The sequence below is a fragment of the Macaca fascicularis genome, chromosome 12, assembly GCF_037993035.2.
Source record: "Macaca fascicularis isolate 582-1 chromosome 12, T2T-MFA8v1.1".
NCBI classification, from domain to species: Eukaryota; Metazoa; Chordata; class Mammalia; order Primates; family Cercopithecidae; genus Macaca; species Macaca fascicularis.
Window position 1 is genome coordinate 4447301 of NC_088386.1, and position 20181 is coordinate 4467481.

At 58.3% G+C, this 20181-nt stretch overlaps 1 protein-coding gene across 50 annotated transcripts in view; it reads left to right on the forward strand.

Annotated features, from left to right (window-relative positions):
• BIN1 (bridging integrator 1) overlaps positions 1-20181 on the forward strand; it is a 60045-nt gene that overhangs the window by 10160 nt on the left and 29704 nt on the right. For 42 of the 50 annotated variants that reach the window (XM_045366893.2, XM_045366898.2, XM_045366900.2 and 39 more), the window contains exon 2: positions 19988-20068. In XM_045366893.2, the coding sequence (XP_045222828.1) occupies positions 19988-20068 (81 nt within the window). Of the gene's footprint in view, positions 1-14786; positions 14826-19987; positions 20069-20181 lie in introns of those variants that run through there. The other 8 variants (XM_045366896.3, XM_074008793.1, XM_074008795.1 and 5 more) reach the window with 1 other exon arrangement.

A 20181-nucleotide genomic window follows, 5' to 3' on the forward strand; every position in this document is an offset into this window, starting at 1 on the left:
TCTGGCCCATGGCAGCTCCCCTTTTTTCTCTGACCTGAAGTGGCCTGAGCTGTCTAATTACGTGTCAGGGGCCAGATGCAGGTGATGAGGTGGATGGAGCTCGGAGCTGGACCCTGCCTGGGACCACGGGCAGATGGGCAAAGGGAGGGGAGACGCTGAATGAGAGAAAGGGGAAGAGGAAAGTTAGGATGTAGGGAGGAAGGAATTCATCCCCTTGGGTCCGCTCCCCTGCTGTGGCGCTGGGCAAGTCACTTGCCCACGGCTTGGTGGAGGGTCTGGGTGTGGGGGAAGCACAGAGCTCTGCCCTCCCTGGTGGGTGATGCAAACGCTCTTTCCCAGGGAGCAGCTCATGACAGCCCACAGGTGTCGTTCTGGCTTTTGTGTTTTGAGCTTGTTGTCTGTGCTTAGGACAGGTGTCTTGAAAGTGAACTTCCGTGAGCTTCCCCGCCATTCTCTCCCCACCACCTGCAGAGGCTGAAAAAGCTAAATCGGGAGCGGATGGTCTCACCTCTCCGGGACAGAAGTCAGCTGTCCTTTGACTAGAGCCTGATGGAATGGGGAGGAGAGGGCAAAAGATTGCAGGTGGGGCCGAGGTTGGAGGGGGCCAGATGAGGGGCACGGAGCTGGGGTGGAGGTGAGGGTCTGCCATCATTTATCCATTCACTCACTCACTCACTGACTGACTGGAGGAACCTGCTGTGTAGCGGAAGACCACAGGCTCCAGGTGGGCCACTGAGCCTCAGTGTACCCACCTGAACCGGGACGTGGGATACTCCTCTCTCAGCAAAACAAGGTGAACTCCTGACTCCTGTAAGTGAGAATGGCAGCAGCTGCGTTCCTGCTGGGTCCGGCTGGGTCTGGAAGGTTCGGGGGGCAGAGCCGTTGCACCTCTGTTGCATTATGTAATTTACTAGGAACCATCACACCCGCCGCTTTCCATTTGTTTCTCTCTGTGCCCTGTGAGGTAGGTGGGACCAAACTACGGCCCCATCTGGCAGGTGAGAACAGAGGCTGGAGAGTGGGGAGTGGGCGCAGTACTCTGGGATTCCCTCCCTCCCGGGCCTCAGACTTGGCTCCAAGTTGGCCGTTCCCAGGCGCTGCCACCCCCATCCCCGAGTCCAGGGAGTGGGAAGGAGGTGGTAAGAGGAGCTTGGAAGGGACTGTTAAGGTGCAGATGTCTTCGTTATCTTCAAATGCAAGTCAGTGCGGGGGCTGCCTTTGTTGGGGAACACCTGGCATATGCTTGGGGGTGGAGTGGGGCTCCTGGGTGACTCCAGGAGGCTGGCACACCAGAGGGAAGGTGAACCCACAGAGCCGGGCCCCTCACTTTGGGATCTACCAGTGACCCCGCCAGGGAAGCGCGGTGCAGGGGACCTGGGTTCCTGCAGGAATCCCCGGACCTGGGAGGATCAGATTTGAATGAAGCTGGCCTGACTGTGCTCCTGAGACGCCCATGAAGAAAGAGTTGCAGGGATCCTGGGGGATGTTAGTGGCTTGGGAGGGGACCCCAGGACGAAGAATGAGCTGACTCTTGTTCTAAACTGAGAAACAGAATCCACAATTAATTGGATGCATTTGCTGAACCTGGGACAGGACCCAAATATTGTTCTTTTTCTGAAATATGAACCAAGCCAGGAGTTTATTTATTTGTGTCCCCCTCTCCCTGCAAGGACTCGGTGAAGCAGCCTGTCCTGGAAGGCAGCCTGGCTGAGCTAGAATGTCACCGCCTTCCCCAAGTTGACCCGCCCACCCTGTCCTCCTGGTCTGGTGAACCATGGGCCTGGAGGAGGCCCCATCTGAGGGGGTCCTTTCCTGAGGGCATTGGGGGCAACACCACCCGGGTGGGCAGGGTCTGTTGATCCTGGGCTGGTCTGGCCTGGGGCCGACTTCAGAAACCTCCCTGAGGAATGGGTGTGGGCTGCAGGGCTGGGCCGGGGGAGCTGAGTCAGCACTGTGGGAGCCCTGCTCACAGCAAGGACGGAACCTGATGCCAGTGTCCGGCTTTGTGCCACTGCACTTGCGGGTCACCCTGCCCGCTGCGCTGCGAGAGACTAAGGAGGCCTCCCCCACAGTCTGCAGTCGGCTCAGCGCCATTCCAGTACTCAGACTGTGTGCCTAAGCCATGCAGGGAGAGAGGGACCTGGAGCTCCCACGCTGCACTGGCCTCCTGGCTAGCAGGGAGCGGGAGCGCCCAGGTTCCTGCTCCTGCTCTCCCTACTCATCTCCTTTTGACTTCCATAAAATGGGCTAACAGCCCTGCCTGCTGGACTCAGTCCTGAAGGGGGAGGGTGGACCCATTGTGCCTGTGTTCCTGGCTTCTGGCACATAGTAGGCACACAGTGCCAAGTAAATTGGCGTGTGAGGCTTTGGAGGATAAAAGCTTTTGTATAAGGCTTTGCAAAGCACCTTACACAATGCAGCAAGGTGGAAAGAATATGACTTTCAAGTCTCAGAGCCCCGGGTTCAAATCCCAGCTCTGCTCTTCCTAAATGCTTTGACCTTGGACAAGTTACTCCCCTTCCAAGCTTCAGTGTCCTCTTTTGTGAGGTGGGATAATGTCCTGCGTGGGAGGGTTGTCATGAGGATTAAACGGAGAACAGGTGTTTCCATTTCACACACGAGGACCCTGAAGGTCGGGGTGCCGGCTCGTGGACTAGCCCTGCTCCAGGATGGGGAGCAGAGCCTGAGGCCAGTGGGGGGTGTCCAGCTGCACCCATGCCCTCCGTGTGTATCCTCTAGGGCCGTCCCGTCTGAGGCTAGGCCTGGGCCCCCCAGCACTGGAGGAGTCCAGGGAGTCCAGGCCTAGCTCAGGATCCAGATGGTAGGGCTTGAGGCCTTGGGAAGGAAGGAAGGGGAGGGGATTGTTTAGAGAGAGCGGCAGGGGCGGAAATGTGTAATATCTTTTTCACCCATCATAAGGGCTACAGCTGACACCACTAGAATGAAAGACAGGTTTCCAAGTGAAAAGCATCACATTTCCTTAATCAACATTTTACATGACACGGGAGCCTTCAACAGTGAAGATCAAGGACCCAGAGAGAACTGTCGGTTTTCAGGCATGAGTTGGTGAGGAATGGACAGCCGTGTAGACATGTGATGGGACAAAGGGTGTGACCTCATGGTGACAGTCCGAGGGGAACCCAGCAAGGCCTGTCGGCTCGGCTTCTTTCCGGCCTGTGTTGTGTGCCTTTCTCCCACATGGAGTGCAGGACCCCTGTGGAATGAGGGTCTTCAGGGGTGAAGGGAGTGGGAGAGAGCGAACTTTCTGGGTTTCATGGCTGGCTTTGGGGAAAAGGGGTTTTGGTCTTTATGCTTCACCTTAGGAAAGAAAAATGCCAGTTTTGATGACTCACCTGGGCAGGGAAAAGGAGGGAGAGAAACAGAAGGGCGGGAGAAGGTCACGGAGAGCTTGCCTCTGAGGCCTTTTGCGTGCCCTCTGTTCAGAGTCTGTGGCCAGCCACAGCACCACACTATGGGGTGCTGTGTTCTGAGCCCCGACAGGGCCTTGTGGGGGCCAGGCCCCAGGTAATACTGTAACCCCCCACTTCCCCTTTAGCCCTCCCACCCTGACCCCTCTCTCTGTGGACAGCCCTAGTGTGGGGTTGGCTGGGGGCTGACCTCGCATCTGTGGGCGGCCCCCAGGCTGTGCCCCACTCCTTTGGCTCCCTCCTGGGGTCTTTTTTCTTTTTTATTTAGAGGGAGTGGCCCCTCTGTCTGTCTGCTCAGCCCCTTACTGTTGAACTGTGCTGCTGTTGGTGGAGAAGGCCCTGGGGAGGAGGGGACAGTGCGGGAGGAGCTCCTCTTCCCTGCGGGCACAGGGAGTGCAGGCGTGGGCTGTGGCTTCTGGGACCTCTGTCCTCTCTCCTGCATGGGGTCCCTGCCTCCCCTTCCCAAGCGCACTGCACTGTGTTGGAGGAGGCCTGGATGTGTTAGTGAGGGGACCTGGGCACACTCTGGGGACCTTTCTAGACGATGACTGAGACTGCAGGGCGCATCATCTGGAAGGGTGGTGACCTGCCCGGGCTGCGGGTCAGTGGGAGGCCCTTGCTGCCCCCTGCAGCATGGCCCTGAGCTGGTGGCCGGCCTCAGCGCTGAGCCTGGTGGTGCCAGGAACTGCGGGCAGGTGTTCAGGCCTTCAGTGAGCAGCGCTGCCTCCCACACGGGGCGGCCCGCTGAGCAGCTGTCAGCGCCTCTGGGCCCCGTTGCTCCTGTTACCTCCCTCTAAGGTCAGTGGGACCTGGATTATGCCCAGAGAGGGTTGGCACCTGCTGAAGTCACACAGCCTATTAGGGTGGGGCTGGGCCATGTCCACTTCTGTCCCACTGTGCGCTGACGTCCTGCATCGGGTGCGGAGGGCGCAGTGCCTTTGTCCCCCATATCCATGTCCCTCTAGCCCTTCACATTCATCTTATTCTGCTCCTTCTTACCACACAGCACAGGATGGGCAGGGTTGGGGGAGGAAGCCTGGAGCCTCTCTGCTCCCCTGAATGTTCATTCCATTTGCCAGGGCCTGGGGCAGGGGCAGGGGCAGGGACGGGGGGTAGGGGTGGAGGAAGGGGTGTGGTGGAGGGTGGCATGGGGGTAGGGGCCAGGCGGAGAGCTGGACCAAGAGCCTGGGGAAGGGGCAAGGCTGGGGGCAGGGCTAAAGGCAGGGGCCATGGGGTAGGGCAGGGGTAGCCACGTGACTCCCTCCACATGTTCTTGTTCCCTTTGGCTCCCCGTTCCATTCCCCCCACCCACCAGCCCCTACTCTTTTGTTGTTTTTCTGAGACGGGATCTTGCTCTGTCACCCAGGCTGAGTGTAACGGCACAATCATAGCTTGCTGCAGCCTCCAACTCCTAGGCTCAAGCGATTCTCCTGCTTCAGCCTCCTAGGTATCTGGGACCACAGGTGCATGCCATCACACCTGGCTAATTTTAAAAAAATTCTTTTTCTGTAGAAATGGGGTTTCCTTATGTTGCCCAGGTTGGTCTTGAACTCCTGGCCTCAATCAGTCCTCCTACCTTGGCCTCCCAAAGTGCTGGGATTATAGATAGCCATGAACCACCACCCCCGGTCAGCCAGCCCTTATTCTTGATCTGATTACCTGTTCATCAAATACCTCGTCCCCTTCTGGTTCCTCCCCAACTTTCCTCCAGCCTTGGCTTCCTACTTCTGGGGCCAAATATGGTGGAAACAGCCTTGGACTCGAAGTAGGTCCATCCTCCTCTTCTCTGGGACTCAGAACCTGCCAGCCTTGGCTTTTGTTTTTGCATCTGCAAAGAGGGGGAACCCCTGTGGCTGAGAACAGCACCCACACTTGTGTGGAGCGGCAGGGCGTGCTGGACAGGCCAGGCTGAGGCAGGGAAGCCCCTAGAACAGCCCTGAGCAGAGGAAGGCCTGAGAGTGCCCTGGGGCTGGGGTGAGGGCAGCCCTCCTCAGTACTATGTTGCATGGGGTGCCTGTTGGCGCCTCAGTGGGCACTTCTGGGTGGGCGCTATCTAAAGCTGACTCTGGGCATTCACTCCTTTGAATAGCAGAACTGACAACAGTACTGTTTGAAGTAATACCTATGATGTGTTTGAGATAAACACATATCTCCCGTAGGCGGCATTTACTAGTTCCAGTGTCATAGATGTAGAAACCGAGGACTTTGATTAAGGAATGAATAGCCTGGTTGTATGTTTAGGTTGAGCTTCTCAGACAGGAACAGATATGTAAGAACCTGAAGGCATCCAGAAGAATAAGTCAGCCCCTGTTCCTGGAGTGGAGTCGGGGAAGGCTGCCTGGAGGAGTTGATGTGAAGGGCCAGCATAGTCTGGCATTGCTAGGGAGGCAGAGTTTCCTAATGAAGACTATGGGGGTGTGTGGTGACCCATGGTCGGTTGCCCTCCCACCCAGCTCAGACCTTCACTTGGCCCCAAGGCGGGTGGGTGCTGGCCAGACCTTCCCCCTCCCCTGCCCTGGTTGCTGGGAGCTGTCACCGCCCCCCACCCACAGCTGTGTCCTGGCTGGGGCTGGGCTGGTGCTCTGCTCCTCCCCAGCACAGGCTGTTCCCCGACTGAGCTCAGGAAGCAGGTGATGAGGGTGGGAGGCGGGTGGGCTGGAGAAGCAGATTCCACCCTGTGTTTATGGCCAGCGTCCTGGAGCCGGGCTGAGAATAGCACCCACACTTGTGTGGAGGGACAGGTGGGCGGAGGGCTGGGGCCAAGGGTGGGGTGCGTGCCTGTGGAGACAGGCTGTCCTCAGCGAGCCCCACACAGTACAACTGAAGTGGTGGAGGGTCGCCCTGTGTCACTGACGCCCTGCGGCCATGCCTTTGCTGCCGGCCTGCGGGGGTGGCACTGGGATGTGGAGTAGTGGCAAGGCCTGTCAGGGCTCCTCATGTGGCCACACAGCGGGTTGCACCAGGCTGGCGTTGCTGGGATGGCCACGATCTTCAGCTGTTTGGTTGATTTCCATAGGGCCTTTTATTGGTTTACCCTTTTCCTGAAGGGGCCCAGGGTAATGGGGTGGCTCGCAGGGTCCCTAGAGAGCTGCAGGCAAGGAGACTGCAGAGGGGAGCTTGACTGGAGAGAGGAAGGTGGGTGGTTGGTATGTGCTGTTCCAAGGAACTGGCCATGCTGCAGTGGACTGTGAGCCGCAGGAGCAGGTGCACCGGGCGGCAGGTGCGGGGAAGGCTAGTGTGGGCTGGGGGTGGGGGGAGTAGGGCATTGGGGGCTAGGGTGGGAAGACGGCAGGAACTTTCAGCCCTGGGTGGGGGGCATGGGGGGAATCCAGTGCCAGTGGCTCTGCAGGGCCCTCGTACCTGATCATACTTCACCCTTAAACACCCTTGAGGGAGTTCTTGGCTGTGACTAAGTGATGAGACCCAGTAGGTCAGGGAGTTGAGCTTACCTGCCCGGGGCTGCACAGCCCGGGCCTGCTCCCTGCACCTCTTGCCCCAGCAGCGTCTCCTACCAGAAGGGGTCCCTGGCCAGCTGCCCAGACTAAACGCCTTGAGCTGGTCATCCAGAGTGGGCAGTGGGAGGGATTGAGGGGCAGGTGGGTGGGGCCGGGGCGTGATAGAAACCTGACAGTGGGGTGTGTCCAGTTCACCCCAGCGTTCCTGGCCATTGTGTACCCACCTTCCTCCTGGACATCTCTGGGCACTGCAAACTCACTGTGACCCCCAGCTGTTACCCCAACACATGTCCCCATCTGGGGTGATGACCGTCCCTTCCCTCTCATAGCCCAGGTCACAGAGTGTCCTTGCGTCCCACCTGGGTCAGTGCAGTCAGCTTCTGAACAGGCGCCCTGCCCACTGTGCTCCTGAAATCTGCACATGTGGCAGCCTGGGAGCTTTGCAGGCTGCAAAATCAAGGCTTGGCTCAGAGCTTTCCAGGGTTCCACGTTCCATGCTGGATTTTAAGGGCCAGAGTCTTCCAGGGGCCTCCGTAGTCCTGGCGGCCGAGGCTGCATATGCAGCGGTTAAAGCTTCTCACCACTGGACCCAGGCCTGTGGTTGGGATCCTGGGTCTGGCTGCGTGGCCCTGGGGAGTCGGTTAGGCTGTGCCTCAGCTTCCTCACCTGCAAAGTGAACATATAATAGTATTTCCTTCATGAGGTTGTGGAGGGGTCCACCATGAGGCTATGGAATCATGCCCAAGGGCTCAGCATGAAGCCTGGCACCTGGTGCTTCAGGGCCTCCTGGTCCTCCCTGCCCCCTGCCACTCTCAGCCACGCCGGCTTTGCTGTCCTTTGGTGTTCCCCCCGTCCATCTCAGGGCCTTTGCACTCACTGCGTCCTCGGCCTGGTGAGCTCTACCTTCTTCCTTCTTCCTTTCCAGCCTGGTGTCTCGCTCCTTCCTCAGGTCTCTGCTCAGCTGTCACTTCCCCGAGTTCCTTCCTAACAGCAGCCGCCCTCTCCCCTCACCCCCAGCCCTTCAGTGCTCTGCTGCCTTTTTTTTTTTTTTTTTTTTTTTTTAAGAGATAGGGTCTTGCTCTGTCATCCCGGCTGGAGTGCAATGGTGTGGTCCTGGATCACTGCATTTTTTGAACTCCTGAACTCAAGCCATCCTCCTGCCCTAGCCTCCCCAGTAGCTAGGACTATAGATGCACACCATCACACTCAGCTAATTAAAAACTATTTTTGGTAGGGGTGGGATCTCACTATGTTACCCAGGCTGATCTGGAACTCCTGACCTTAGGCGATCTGGCCCCCTCAGCCTCCCAAAGTGCTGGGATTACAGACGGGAACCACACTCCCGCCTGCTGCATTTTTGTTGGGAGGCTCACAGCACCTTTCAACATTGCCTCCCTCCTAGAGCGTTGGCTCCTCCAGGGCACAGACCTTGTGTGGCTCCCCATAGAGCAGGGCCAGGCACACGGCCACCAGGGCACGTTGCTGAGTCTCCAAATGCCTGTTGTGAGGTCAGAGCGCAGAAGGGGAAGCCGCCTTCGTCTCTGGGTGGGAGTTGGCAGGGGAGGCCCTGGTTCTGCGCCCGTCCTGCTCTCAAGGAACTGAGTTGTCAGAAGATCCCTCCTGCGTCTGGCCAGCTCACCCACAGTGTGACCACCGCAGCCACCAGCCTCCACAGCCGAGAGGCCACGTCCCAGCTCCGGGGCGGGACTCCTCACAGTGGAGGGGCTGGTGGATGGGTGGGGAAGAAGCTGGAGGGGGAGGCCTGGGTGCTCGATGGTGGTCTGGGTGGGCCTAACCCTTCTAGAAACTCCTGTATTTGCTGGTGGACACCTGGTTCTGCTGATGGCTAAGAATGGACTCAGCTTGGTGGACGGTCCCGAGGGGAGGGGAGCCAGTCATGATTCAGGGGGTCCTCCAGCCCTCCTGAGTGGAAGGTGGTGGGGTGGCTGATAAAAGCCATGGGCTTGGGACCAGTGGGCCGCATGTGGATTCCAGCTCATTGCTTACTGACATGGGAGTCTCGGTTTCCTCACTGTGAAACACCTGCCTCCCCTGGTGGAATTTTGAGCACACATGGTCTTTGGATGAGCGGTTCCTGCTCTGCCATCCATCCTGCACTGCCCTTGGCTGGTCCAGCCCCACTAGTCACTCTGAGTGTGCTCACCCCAGCCCCTCCCGACCTGACTCTGGCCCCTGCTGCCTCCACTCGTGCTGTGTGCTCTGCTCTGGGCTCCCCAGGCCACCGCAGCCCAGCCTGGCTTCCTCTGGGGTCCACGTGGCACCATCCTGGCTGCAGTCCACAGACTTATCTACAGAACCAGCTGGAATTTCAGGCACCCTGAGAGGGATGAGAGAAAGGACGGGGAGGGGGCCTTCCTGGCCTGGAGTCAACTGGACACTCCTCTGGGGCGAGAGCCTTCGCTTCCAGCTGCAGAGATGAGTGTGGAGGAGGAGGCCCTGCCACTTCCCCTCCCCTCCCCATCTTTCTCAGGGGCAGGCCCGGGCTGCCGGCTCTCATGCAGAAAGGACTTCCAGGGGGCCAGCCGGGCTGGAAGGGCTCTCTGGGTTTTCGTTTTTGACCAGCAAGGCATTGTTGTAGGGCTGACGTAATCGGTCAAGTTTTTCTTGTCAGTTAAGGATGTAAAAGAGAACACCCAGCACCACTTTTTGCTCTCACCAGTATTTCACAAAGGAAAGGGAAAATCACCAAAAAGAGGAAGGAGATGATGATTTTAGGGTGACAGCCTCCCGAGAGAGGCCAGGCAGCTTCCTCAGTCAGCCGTTCTGAGCAGGCCACCACGGAAAAGCGTGATGAGTCTTCGTGGATGGGTGTCGGGGACGGAGCATGGGGGCTTGTCAAAAAGGTGGATCGCCACGTGGGGGCGAGGCCAGGGGCTTCCTGGGGGTCAGGGACTTGTGAAAAAGATGGATCACTGGCCGGGCGCCGTGGCTCATGCCTATAATCCCAGCACTTTGGGAGGTCGAGGTGGGCGGATCACGAGGTCAGGAGTTCGAAACCAGCCTGGCCAGCACGGTGACACCCCCATCTCTACTAAAAATACAAAAACTAGCCAGGCGTGGTGACGTGCACCTGTAGTCCCAGCTACTCTGGAGGCCGAGGCAGGAGAATCGCTTGAATCTGGGAGGTGGAGGTTGTGGCGATCCGAGATTGCACCACTGCACTCCAGCCTGGGCAACAGAGCAAGACTCTGTCTAAAAAAAAAAGATGGATCAACATGTTGGGGCAAGGCCAGGCCTTCCTGGGAGGAACGTCCTCCCGGTTTTGTATTTCATAGCGAAAATCTTTGTCAGCTTTGCATTCTAATCCACAAACTGTCTGTGTTTGTTATGTCACAAAAGTGTTTTCTTTACCAGTTCGATCTTTGGATCAAAGCAAGATGGAGGTGAATCTAATTCAGCAAGCTCCAGACACACCACCCCCTCCCCCCAGGGTCTGTGTGCCCCAGTTTGGGAGTCAAAAGTTGAGTCTGGGCTTTGGAATTGATCAGGTGTGGCATCCTGGCTCTACTGTTCATTAGCTGAGTGACCGCCCTGACCTTCGGTTTCTTCATCTATAAAATGGGACCAAGAGTTGCCCCCTCAGGGTGGCCTAGGGATATGAGCCCAACGGGGAGGGGGTTCAAGGGTGGTGGGCGCCCCAAGGTGAATTCTTGGAGGAGAGATTACCTGGTGGTCATGCTTTACGCTGCGAGCTTTGTGGAGCTTACCTGGAGGGGCACATGTGGGGCCCTCAACTGGGCTCCATAGGGAAGGAATGGGGAAGGGGTCCTCTCTGGAGTGAGAACCGAGCTGGCAGCATCTCCCTCAAGGGAAGGCAAGTTGACAGACGCCTGTCCCCAAAGCCAGCCCCTCCTGCCACCACCTCATATCCAGCCCGGGGGACGTGGAAGCCCCAGGTACGGGGGCACAGAGGAGCCAGGGAAGGGGGCTGAGGCCTGGCTCAGGTCCCCCTTTCGGAGCAGCCCTGAGAGTGTGAGCTGAGGGGGAGGACCCCATTCCCCCAGAGGTGCTGGGCCCTTCCTGGTGGGGGTGCGTCTTGCTGCCCTGGGCTCGCTCTTGGTTTCCCCATCTCTGGTTTTCTTTCCGGCTCCTTCCTCATTATGGGCTCTCCCCGGCCTCCCTCTGCCTCTTGCTTCTTCGTGGTTCCCCCACCTTCCTACTGTGCCTAGGAGCGACTGGAGGGCCGTGAACAGGTGGCTGTGCCAGGGAGGGTGTGCGTGAGCGTGTGTGGGCGTCATCTCACGCTGGGGCGCCTGCTGCGTGTACACGGCCGAGCTTGCTTTGCTGTGTGGGGCTCTGAGGGCCGGGGAGCATTCTGGCCTCCTAATGGAATGCACTTATCTATAAAGTCGTGCCTTTGAGAAGTTGGAAGGCATAGCCTGAAGGGTGGCTAGCCACTCCGAAGTGTGCTGTGTGTTCTGGGCTTGCTTCCTGGGACTCACTTCCCAGTGTCCCTGGGCTCTGCTCCTCAGCAGGAACCTGGGTCACTTCTCCCCTTTGCAGCCACAGCTGGGGCTGCTGCAAGGGGTCCAGCTGCCTGTAGCTTTCTCAGGGAGTTTGGGACCCTCATTCTAGCCCCTCTGTCCTTGGCTGCATGTCTGGGTGCCCTCCCCTCCCAGCCTGAGGGTGCAGCAGCAGCTCTGGCAGGGATGGACGGGGGGCGGGTGGGGAGAACAAGGCCTCAATCGTCACCAGGAGAGTGCTAGCTTCTGGGTTAAGCACTGCTGCTCTGAAGTGGCAAAGCTGCCGACACCTCTGTACATGTGACTTCACTGGGTTCTGAGGAAGGAGAGAGTTTCCCTGGGCTGGCTGAGACCAGGAAGCTGCCCCTTGTGCAATCACCAGCCTGGGGCAGGTGCTACAGCCCACAGGCAGTGTGGGCTCCGAAGGAACACTGCGGTGGACTCAGAGGGCAGCTGCTACAACATGGGTCTGTCTCCTTTCCCACTTCTTGAAGCAGACAGACCTGAGTGATGATGCTTGTTCGCCGCCACCACAAGCCACAGAATCTGATCTCTGCTGCTGCTTAGCTGCAGAGCCAAATCCTTTAGTGCCTCAGCCTTTCCTTTCTTATCTCTAAAGTAGGGGTAATAATCTGCGGCTCTGAGCACGATGGAAAGGTGAAATGCCTAAGAGCGATGAGCACGCCTCTCCACTAAAGGAAATCGGGGCTCCTTGGAGTAATGGCTGATTCCAGGGCTGGGGCAGGGACAGTGCAGGCTGAGGCTGGAGCATCTGCTAGTGCCAGAAAGTAAGGAAGCGCCCGCAGACGAATGAGGACGTGTCCGAAACCTCCCACTGGTTGCACTTGGGACGTATGAGCATCAGAATGAGTAATGAACGCACAACGAAGGACTCACGATATCCTCACCGCCCTCCTCAAAAAGGCGAGACTAGGGGAAGCTCGTCTTTGTGGAATGCCGGGTCACGTGGAGGAGATTGGGTAACAGCGGGTTCCAGCCAAGACGATATTGCAGTGCTTCTCAGACTTCACCGCGCATATGGTGCGCCAGAGGGACGTGTTAAAGGGGACACTCTGGTTCAGCAGGTCTGCAGTTTTTCCTCTCCCCCAGGCTCTCGGAAGACTGTGATGCAGCTGCCCACAGACCTCACACTGAACAGCAAAGAATGATGGATAGTAAAGGCGGTGTGCAAAAAGTTCAACAACTTTTTGCCTTGCCACAGTGACCGTGATTGCCCTGCAGATGACTAAGAGAAAAGTGACCTTTCTTTCCAAGAGACCCGGCAAACACGACTCAGGCCCAGCGGTGGAGCTTAACACAGCTGTAGTGTGGTCGGAAGGCTCAGCCTCCCCCTGCAGGACTCTTGCCAAAGCAGCGTTTAACCTGAACTTCCTCACAAGGAAACAATCAGGTGGACCCAGAGTGTGGGGTATCCTCTAGGCGATTGGTTTGCACTCTTAAAAAGATACCAGTATCGCGAAAGAAAAAAATGAAAAAGGATAGCATTGATAAATAAGCATACGGGGAATATTGTGGACTTAAGGAACGAGAAACCCGATAACCAGAAGCAATATGTGAGCCACAGTTGGATCCTAGACCCAGACACAAAGAGCATTTGGGGGACACCCAAGGATATTTGAATGTGGACCATGTGTTAGATGGTATTTTAAAATACATATTGGACGTACTGGGGGTGCTCATGGTATCATGGGCATTTCAGAGCGTGTTCTTGTTCTTAGGAAACCTGTTGGAGTATTTAGGGGTGAAGTATTCTGGAGTGAAGGTCATCCCAGTGACCGTTCCGCTGCTTACCTTCTGTTGGCTGGGCAAATATACAAATGCAGGAACTGTTTATATGAGAGAAGAGTGACTGGGCGCGGTGGCTCCTACCTGCAATCCCAGCACTTTGTGGGGGCTGAGGCAGGAGGATCACTTGAGGCTAGGAGTTCGAGACTAGCCTGGGCAACATAGTGAGGTCCCGTCTCTACAAAAACTAAAAATACTAGCTAGGCGCAGTGGCCTGTAGTCCCAGCTACTTGGGACGCTGAGATGGGTGGATCGTTTAAACCCAGGAAGTCTAGGCTGCTGTGAGTCGTGATTGAGCCACGTACTCTAGCTTGGGCAACATAGCAAGAAAAGAGAAAAGCAAAATAAATAAATAAATAAATAAATAAATAAATAAATAAATAAATAAAAAATAAAAAGGAAAGAAAGAAAAAAGCAAATGAATGTGACCAAGTGGTAACAGTTGATTGCGAATCTGGGCGAAGGGTAGATGATAGTCCCTATAGTATCCTCTCCACATTCTTTGAGGTTTATACTTTGCAAATAAGGAGGTGGGAGGTTCACATGAGATGTGGAGGTGAGTGGGTGGGCTGAGAACCTCTTTTCCTCCCTCTGCTCTCTCGCTGGGGCTGCTGCGGCCTCCTGCATGGAGGCCTAGATTGTTGGAGGCCACCGAGACCCTCCAACTGGAGGTGTGGAGCAGGCTTAGGCGGCTCCACTGTCAGAGTGGGGATGGGGAGGTGTGAGCAGAGCCGGGAGACGGGGTCCCGTGTGTCTGGATGCAGGGGCAGCTCGCATTTGAGAGATGGGCTTGGAGGAGGGTTATGTGCTGGGGAACTAGGTGACTATGGGGTCTGCAGGACTGTCCTCAGACTGGCTCCCTCTGCCCCTGGGAGTTTAATACTCCCCTTGCACCCCTTTCACCACTGCCACCCCAGCCTGATGTGCCAGACAGCAGGCAGCCTCTCGGGGCAGGAGAGGGGAGGTGGAGGGCCTTGTATCCCTTCCCCTGCCTGGGTGCCCACCACGGCCTGCCCATACCAACCCTGGTCTCGGTGCAGACTTGGCCTACGATGTCCCTGGCATCTCCAGCTGAGTCCCTGCAAGACCTCAGAGCTTGTGACCAGGGAAGCCTTCAGCTGGCCGTCCTGCCCTCTGTATCCCCCTGCAGGGGCCCCTGGAGCACCAGGGCAGAAAGACCCCCAAGACCAGCCCTGTGTCATCAGCCACAGCTCCCCAGCTTGGCTGACCCGAGCTGTGTGTGGGAGAGGGTGGAGGAGGAGGGGCGAGGAGAGATTGACAGAGGGACAGCTCCCAGGAATCAGGGAGCGAGCCTGGACCCAGAGGTGGGGGGCGGGGGTTGGGGGAAGTATCGCCTTTGTCCTGTTCTAGGGGCCCTCTCTTTCGCCTCTTGGGGTGTCTCCCTTGGGACTGGGCCCAGGGAAAGCCTGGCCGGGTGTCTGACAGTGGCCTTCCCCCTGCCCGCCCTCCCGTCCTCTGTCTGTGTCTGCCTGCCTGGGGAGCCTCGGTGTGAGAACGCCAGGGCGGCAGGGTGTGCATCCTGTCCCTGTGGCCCCTAACCGCAGGCTCTGCTGGGAGGAAGGGGCGAGACGGGGCTCACTACTCAGCCCGCCCTTCCTGTGCAGGCAAGTGGGGAGGAGATGATGCGGAAGGTGAGGGCCTTATGCATTTTCTGGGGTCTCAGCAGCTGGGGGGTGGGTGCCTGGGAGGGAGATTTGCTGGATGAGGCCCCCCTTCCGTGTGTGTGGCTGGGGTGGGGTGTTGGGAACTCTGCAGCCACTGAGATGCCTCCAGCCGCAGCAGGGACAAGGGGTGCCGCTGGCTGGTGGAGGAGCCCCTAGCTTTCTGCCTGGCCCTGGCCAGGACCAGAGTGGCTGGGAATGTGGCCCTCACCCCTCCTCCCCTGGGCTTTCCTCCTGGGCCCCTGGGCTGGTCCTTCTCACGGCCCAGGGAAGTGCTTATCCCCTGCCCTGGGCTATGCCATTCAGACTGTGGGTGTGCGTCCCACAAGTGCCGGGGTCCCACTGGTCTCTGGGGCCGACGGAGGGATCAGAGACCCCAGGAGGGGCTGCTGGGGCCCAGCCGGGTGAGCCCGAAGACCCGGCCCTCCTCACTGGGGCGGCTGGAACTCCTGGCCCCTCCTGCCTGGACGGTGTCAGGCTGTGTCCTGATTTGTTTGTGCTCACCTGCCATCTGTCACATGGAGATGAGGACACTTCCCTTCTGAGGAGGTGGCCCTGGTGACTTGAAGTGCGTGCATGGTGGGTGGGTGCTGTACGTGGTGAGCTGCTCCTGGCTCAAACAAGACAGGCCTGGGCGCCCTTCCTCCCTCTGGGTTCGGTGGCCGTGCACTGACTGTGCCCCATGACTCACGCTGTGGGTCAGGGCCTTGCCTGCCACGCGGGGGCTGTTGTGAGGGTGGCAGGACTCCCTGTACCCACAGGGAGTGGCTGATGCCAGGGCCTTCTGCCCTCTCACTGGGCCATGAAAAAGGCCCTGGCGGATGGCTGGGGAGGGGCCCCCGCCCACGGGACGCTCCCACTGAGCCCCTCTGGGCCCTGGCGCCAGAGGCACGGCGCCAACTCAGTGAACCTCCCAGCCTTTCTAGGGAGGAGTCTTGGGCTGGTTGCCTTCCACAGCCGAGGCTCAGCGAGGCTGAACCCTGTGGATGTTTGTAGGAGGAGGTTCTGGAGCTGGCCACGGGGCCACACTTCGTCATTCCTGCCACCTGCCCCCCCCCCCCCGCCCTGCCCTGGGGTGTCCCCTCCAAGGCACTTTAGCTCCACTCACATCTGACCTTGGGTTGAGGACTTGGCGAGAGGAAGCTTTGATAGGAGGTGACTGGGCGTGGCACTGATAAGGCTGTTGGGGCTGTTGGGGCTGTTGGCTCTGTGACTGCCTCTGCTTCCTGGGCCTCTGTGTGTCCTGTCCTCTGCCAAGTTATCAAAGGCTCCCCTTTGTTTATCCCAGAGCGAGTGTGCCTGATAAGTGTGTGATGAGTGTAGGTGGAACTGACTAAGGTGCCCTCCGCCAGTAACCCTGGACAGAGTGTAAATCCTGGCCTGTGCCGCCAGGCACTCCTCCTCACCCAACTCCTGCTCATCCTTCAAAACCCAGCACAACTGTCCTGCCCAGCTTTCCTGAGTCGCTGCTGGGCCAGCCCCACCTGGACGCCTGGAGTCCCCTGTGTCCCTCAGTGGTCTGCCTGTGAGCTCAGCACAGGGGAGGCCCCACTAATCAGGTGTGGAACGGATGGGGTGGGAGATCTGTGTCCCAAGCCTCATGGCCTTGTCCCAGCTCCTGTTCTGGGGCAGGGGGTGCCCAGCTTGTTTTTCCCTGTGGTAGCCACACCAGGAGCTCCTTGAGGATGGGGACCCCAGGCCACATCCCTCATGGATGAAATGGGGGTATGTGCAGTGAGGATGGCATGTGGTCAAGGCCAACCTCGCCCATCAGTCTTCCCTGGGCCTCGGCCATGCTACGGCCTTGTTGTTCCTCCCATTTCCAAGGTAGGGGCACTGGAGCACCGAGAGCTTCAGCAGCCTGAGGTCCTGCAGAGTGGGGAGACCGGCTCAGCCTCAGGCTTCTGTGCTGTCACGCTGTCACGCCCTCCAGCCCTCAGGGCTGAGGGCTTTCTGTACATTACCCTTCCATTTTGCCTGGGAGGAGCCTGAGACTGAGACGCAGGGTGTTTTGTTTAGGGTCGTGTCTCTGCCCTCAAAGCCCACAGCTCAGATGAGCAGCAGCCTTGTGGCTGTCCTGTGCTTAGCCCTGTGTGGGTGTCAGGGACACAGAGATGACTGGAAGACTGTCCCTGACCTCAAGCTCTTCCTTTAGGGTAAGGGAGCGAGGCGCACAGGCACATCACATAGCAGTGAGGAGGGTCCCAGGCTCTGAGTGTTACAGAGTGTTTGGAGGGAAGGAGAGATCAGGGACAGTTCACACTGATGTCACCGAAGTAAGGTTTTGAAGGATGCATAGGAGTTTGCCATGTGCAGGTAGAGCGTGTGCATCTGTGACTTCTGTCTCGCATCTTGGGATGCCATCAGCCTGGACCCGGTGTGAGGGCTGGTGGTGTCAGTCAGGCCCGTCCCCCAGCTGTGTGAAGGCTTCTCTGCAGGCCTTTTAAGGATTTGCCATTTCTTGAATATCATGGGCCAGGTACTGCTCTGCACTTCATAGACATAATCTTTGTGATCCTTGGTGAGGGTGCCAGTGTTCACTTCATTTTGTAGATTGAGGCTCAGAGAGTAGCTGTCCCTTTTCCCAAGGGTCTTCTCACTGATGGCTGGAGTCTCACCTGGGCTGGAGAATCTCCCCGGTTCTCCGGCTGTCGGTGCAGAGCACACAGCAGTGTTTGGGAACTGGGTCGAGAGTGTGTCTGTCTCTGCCCACCTTGGGAGCCCTGGGGGCCAGTGTGGGAGGAGTAGACCGGGGACGTTTGCTGGCTGAGTGTCTGTCTTCCTGGGGAGAGGGACAGCAGGGCGTGGAGGGGTGTCCTGCCTGGTGCTCCTGCCTTGGGAGCTGGCCAGCCCCTGCCCTGTTTCTGGGAGCTTCTGGCTCTCTCTGGTGGCTCTGGTAGACTTCTGGGAGTTCTTTTCCATCCGGTGGTCTAGTCCTGTCTTTCGATGGGGAGATGCTGTGGGGCGGGCGCCTGAGCAGAGGGGCTGAGTCGCCCACCCAAGCTCTGTGCTGAGCCGGGTGAGGCACCTCCCCAGCTCAGCCCACCTTCTAGACGGTCCCTTCTGGATGTGGCTGCCAGGGAGGGGCGGCAGTGGGAGCCTGTGAGTTGCGCAGTGTCCATTTTCTTGCTCATGTGGGTTTTGTTTTGGTTTTTCTCTCATCCCAGTGTTAGCCCTTGGCATCCAACTGCACTTGCCCCATGGGCTGTGTCCTGACCACTGTAGAACAGCATCATCGGTGGCTGCCTCCCGGTGCCCACCTGCCCCCTGCTGCCACTCTCACCTTCCCACACCATCCTCTGTGACCTCTGGTCACCTTGAGCAATTCAAAACTCCCCAGTAAGATGCTCCATCTCTGTGGTCTCCTTTCCTTTGTTGCAACCTCTCCCCTCTGTCTGAGCTGCCACCCACTCCAGGAAGTCCCACTGACTGCCCAGGCTAGATGAGATCTCCACCCCAGGGTCCCACAGCCTTAAGTGTTCCCTCATGTCAAGACAGAGACCCACATCTCATTCCTCTCTGCTGCACCAGCCAAGGTGCCCAAGGCCAGGCACAGAGCAGGTGCTTGGTGAGAGATGGCCAAGAGCAGCTGGCCTTGCCAAGGCTCCTGGACTGGGCAGAGGAGGTACAGCGGGCAGCATAGGCCTTGAAAGGGCCAGCAAGGTGGGAAGGGTCCTGGCTCTGTCCTGGTACCAGGCATCCCTTGGTCCGGGATCCTGGCCTGGGCCCTGGGCAGGCAAAGCTGATGTTCCTGGCAGCATGGGCTGGTTCTGGGTCTTGGAAGGGAGGGTATGTCTGCCGGCCTGCTGGCCTCGGCAGCTGCTGGGCTGGCCTCTTGCTCCTGGGGCTCCCCTCTGCTCCTGGGCCCACCTTTTTCTCCCTTCACTTTCCACTCACACCCCCTACCCCCATTTCCTTCTCGTTCTTGTGAGGCCTTGCCCACTGCCTGGGAGAGGCCTCTGCCGAGACGTCAGCGTTGGCCTTTCTGCTGCCATGACGGAGATGCCTCCTGGGCTGCGAACGGGTGTGTCCCACCGCCATCCTGGTCTTCCTCTCTGCTCTCCTGCAAACACATCTGGCACTCCTCATCCCTTTTCTGTGCCTCAGCTCTGTCTTTTTCTTCTCCTGCTCTTTCCTACCATGCCCCCCTCACCGCTCTTTGCCTCTGTATTTTGTCTCCCTGCTCCCACCTCTCTCTCCGTCATGTGGAGCTCTGGGGTTGGAGGAGCAGGGCCCACAGAGGGAAGTCTGGGAGAGCGTGGTGGTCAGCAGATGCTCTCAGGGTCCTGGGCCAGCGCCCTCCTTTCCTAGAGCTTTCCCCTCTCCTGGTGTGGCTCCACTTCTCTGCCCTTGCCCACCCATCCTTCACCTCCTTCACCTCCCCCTTCCCCTCCCAACACAGCTGAAGGAGGAAGACAGCTGCCACTCATCATGGGGGGCTGTGGAAAGTCCACCTCTGAGATTCTTGGTTGGGAGCAGAGCTAGTGGCTGTGAGCTCATGTGTGTGCCCTTGTGTGTGGGGTGTGCAGAGCAGAGTGCCCGGGGCAGGTCACATCTAAAAACCCAGTCAGATTGGAAGCAGACTCTGCGTGGCCCCCCGGCAGTTCCTGGCCACCCCTCGCTGCCCTCCTTGTTCCGGGATGGCTCCTGCCGGTTCAGGGCCTGCTCTGCTGTTGCCTGTGGCGTTCATGGGTCTTGGACCCAGGGAATAGAGTCATGCAGAGAAGTGAGGCTGCCCCTGCTTGGCCCCTCCCCTGCTTGGCTCACTGTTCACCTGCCAGGGTGGGGGCGGAGCACCCAGGGGTACAGTGTGAGATCAGCAAGGAGGGTGCCCAATCCTTCCTGCTGTCTTTGAAGCCTCCCTCCTCCTGGCTGTGGTCACTACGTCAAGCCTGTCCTGAGCTCCATTTTTGGCCTGTTGTCCAGCCCTGGGTAGGGAGTGGGGAGGCCTGAAGACCTGGTGGACCCAGCCATGCCCTGGGGGATTGCAGCCCTGGGTGGGGACCCTGGGCTGGGTAATGGTGGCTAGAGGCTTCCCAGACCCGGTCTGTGCTGCTGGTGACTGAGCACTCTTGGTTTGGCCACTCTCCTTTCCAAGGTAACACTCTCCCCTTCTCTCTTGGCTTCGGCAGGTTCTCCAGAAGCTAGGAAAGGCAGATGAGACCAAGGATGAGCAGTTTGAGCAGTGCGTCCAGAATTTCAACAAGCAGCTGGTGAGTGTGGGTGGCCCTTGGCCTTAGGGAGTTTGTGAAAATTCGGCTGCCAGGTGGAAAATGGCACAAGCTGAATTTGTGGAGTACGAGAGCTTGGAGGAGGATAATCAGTT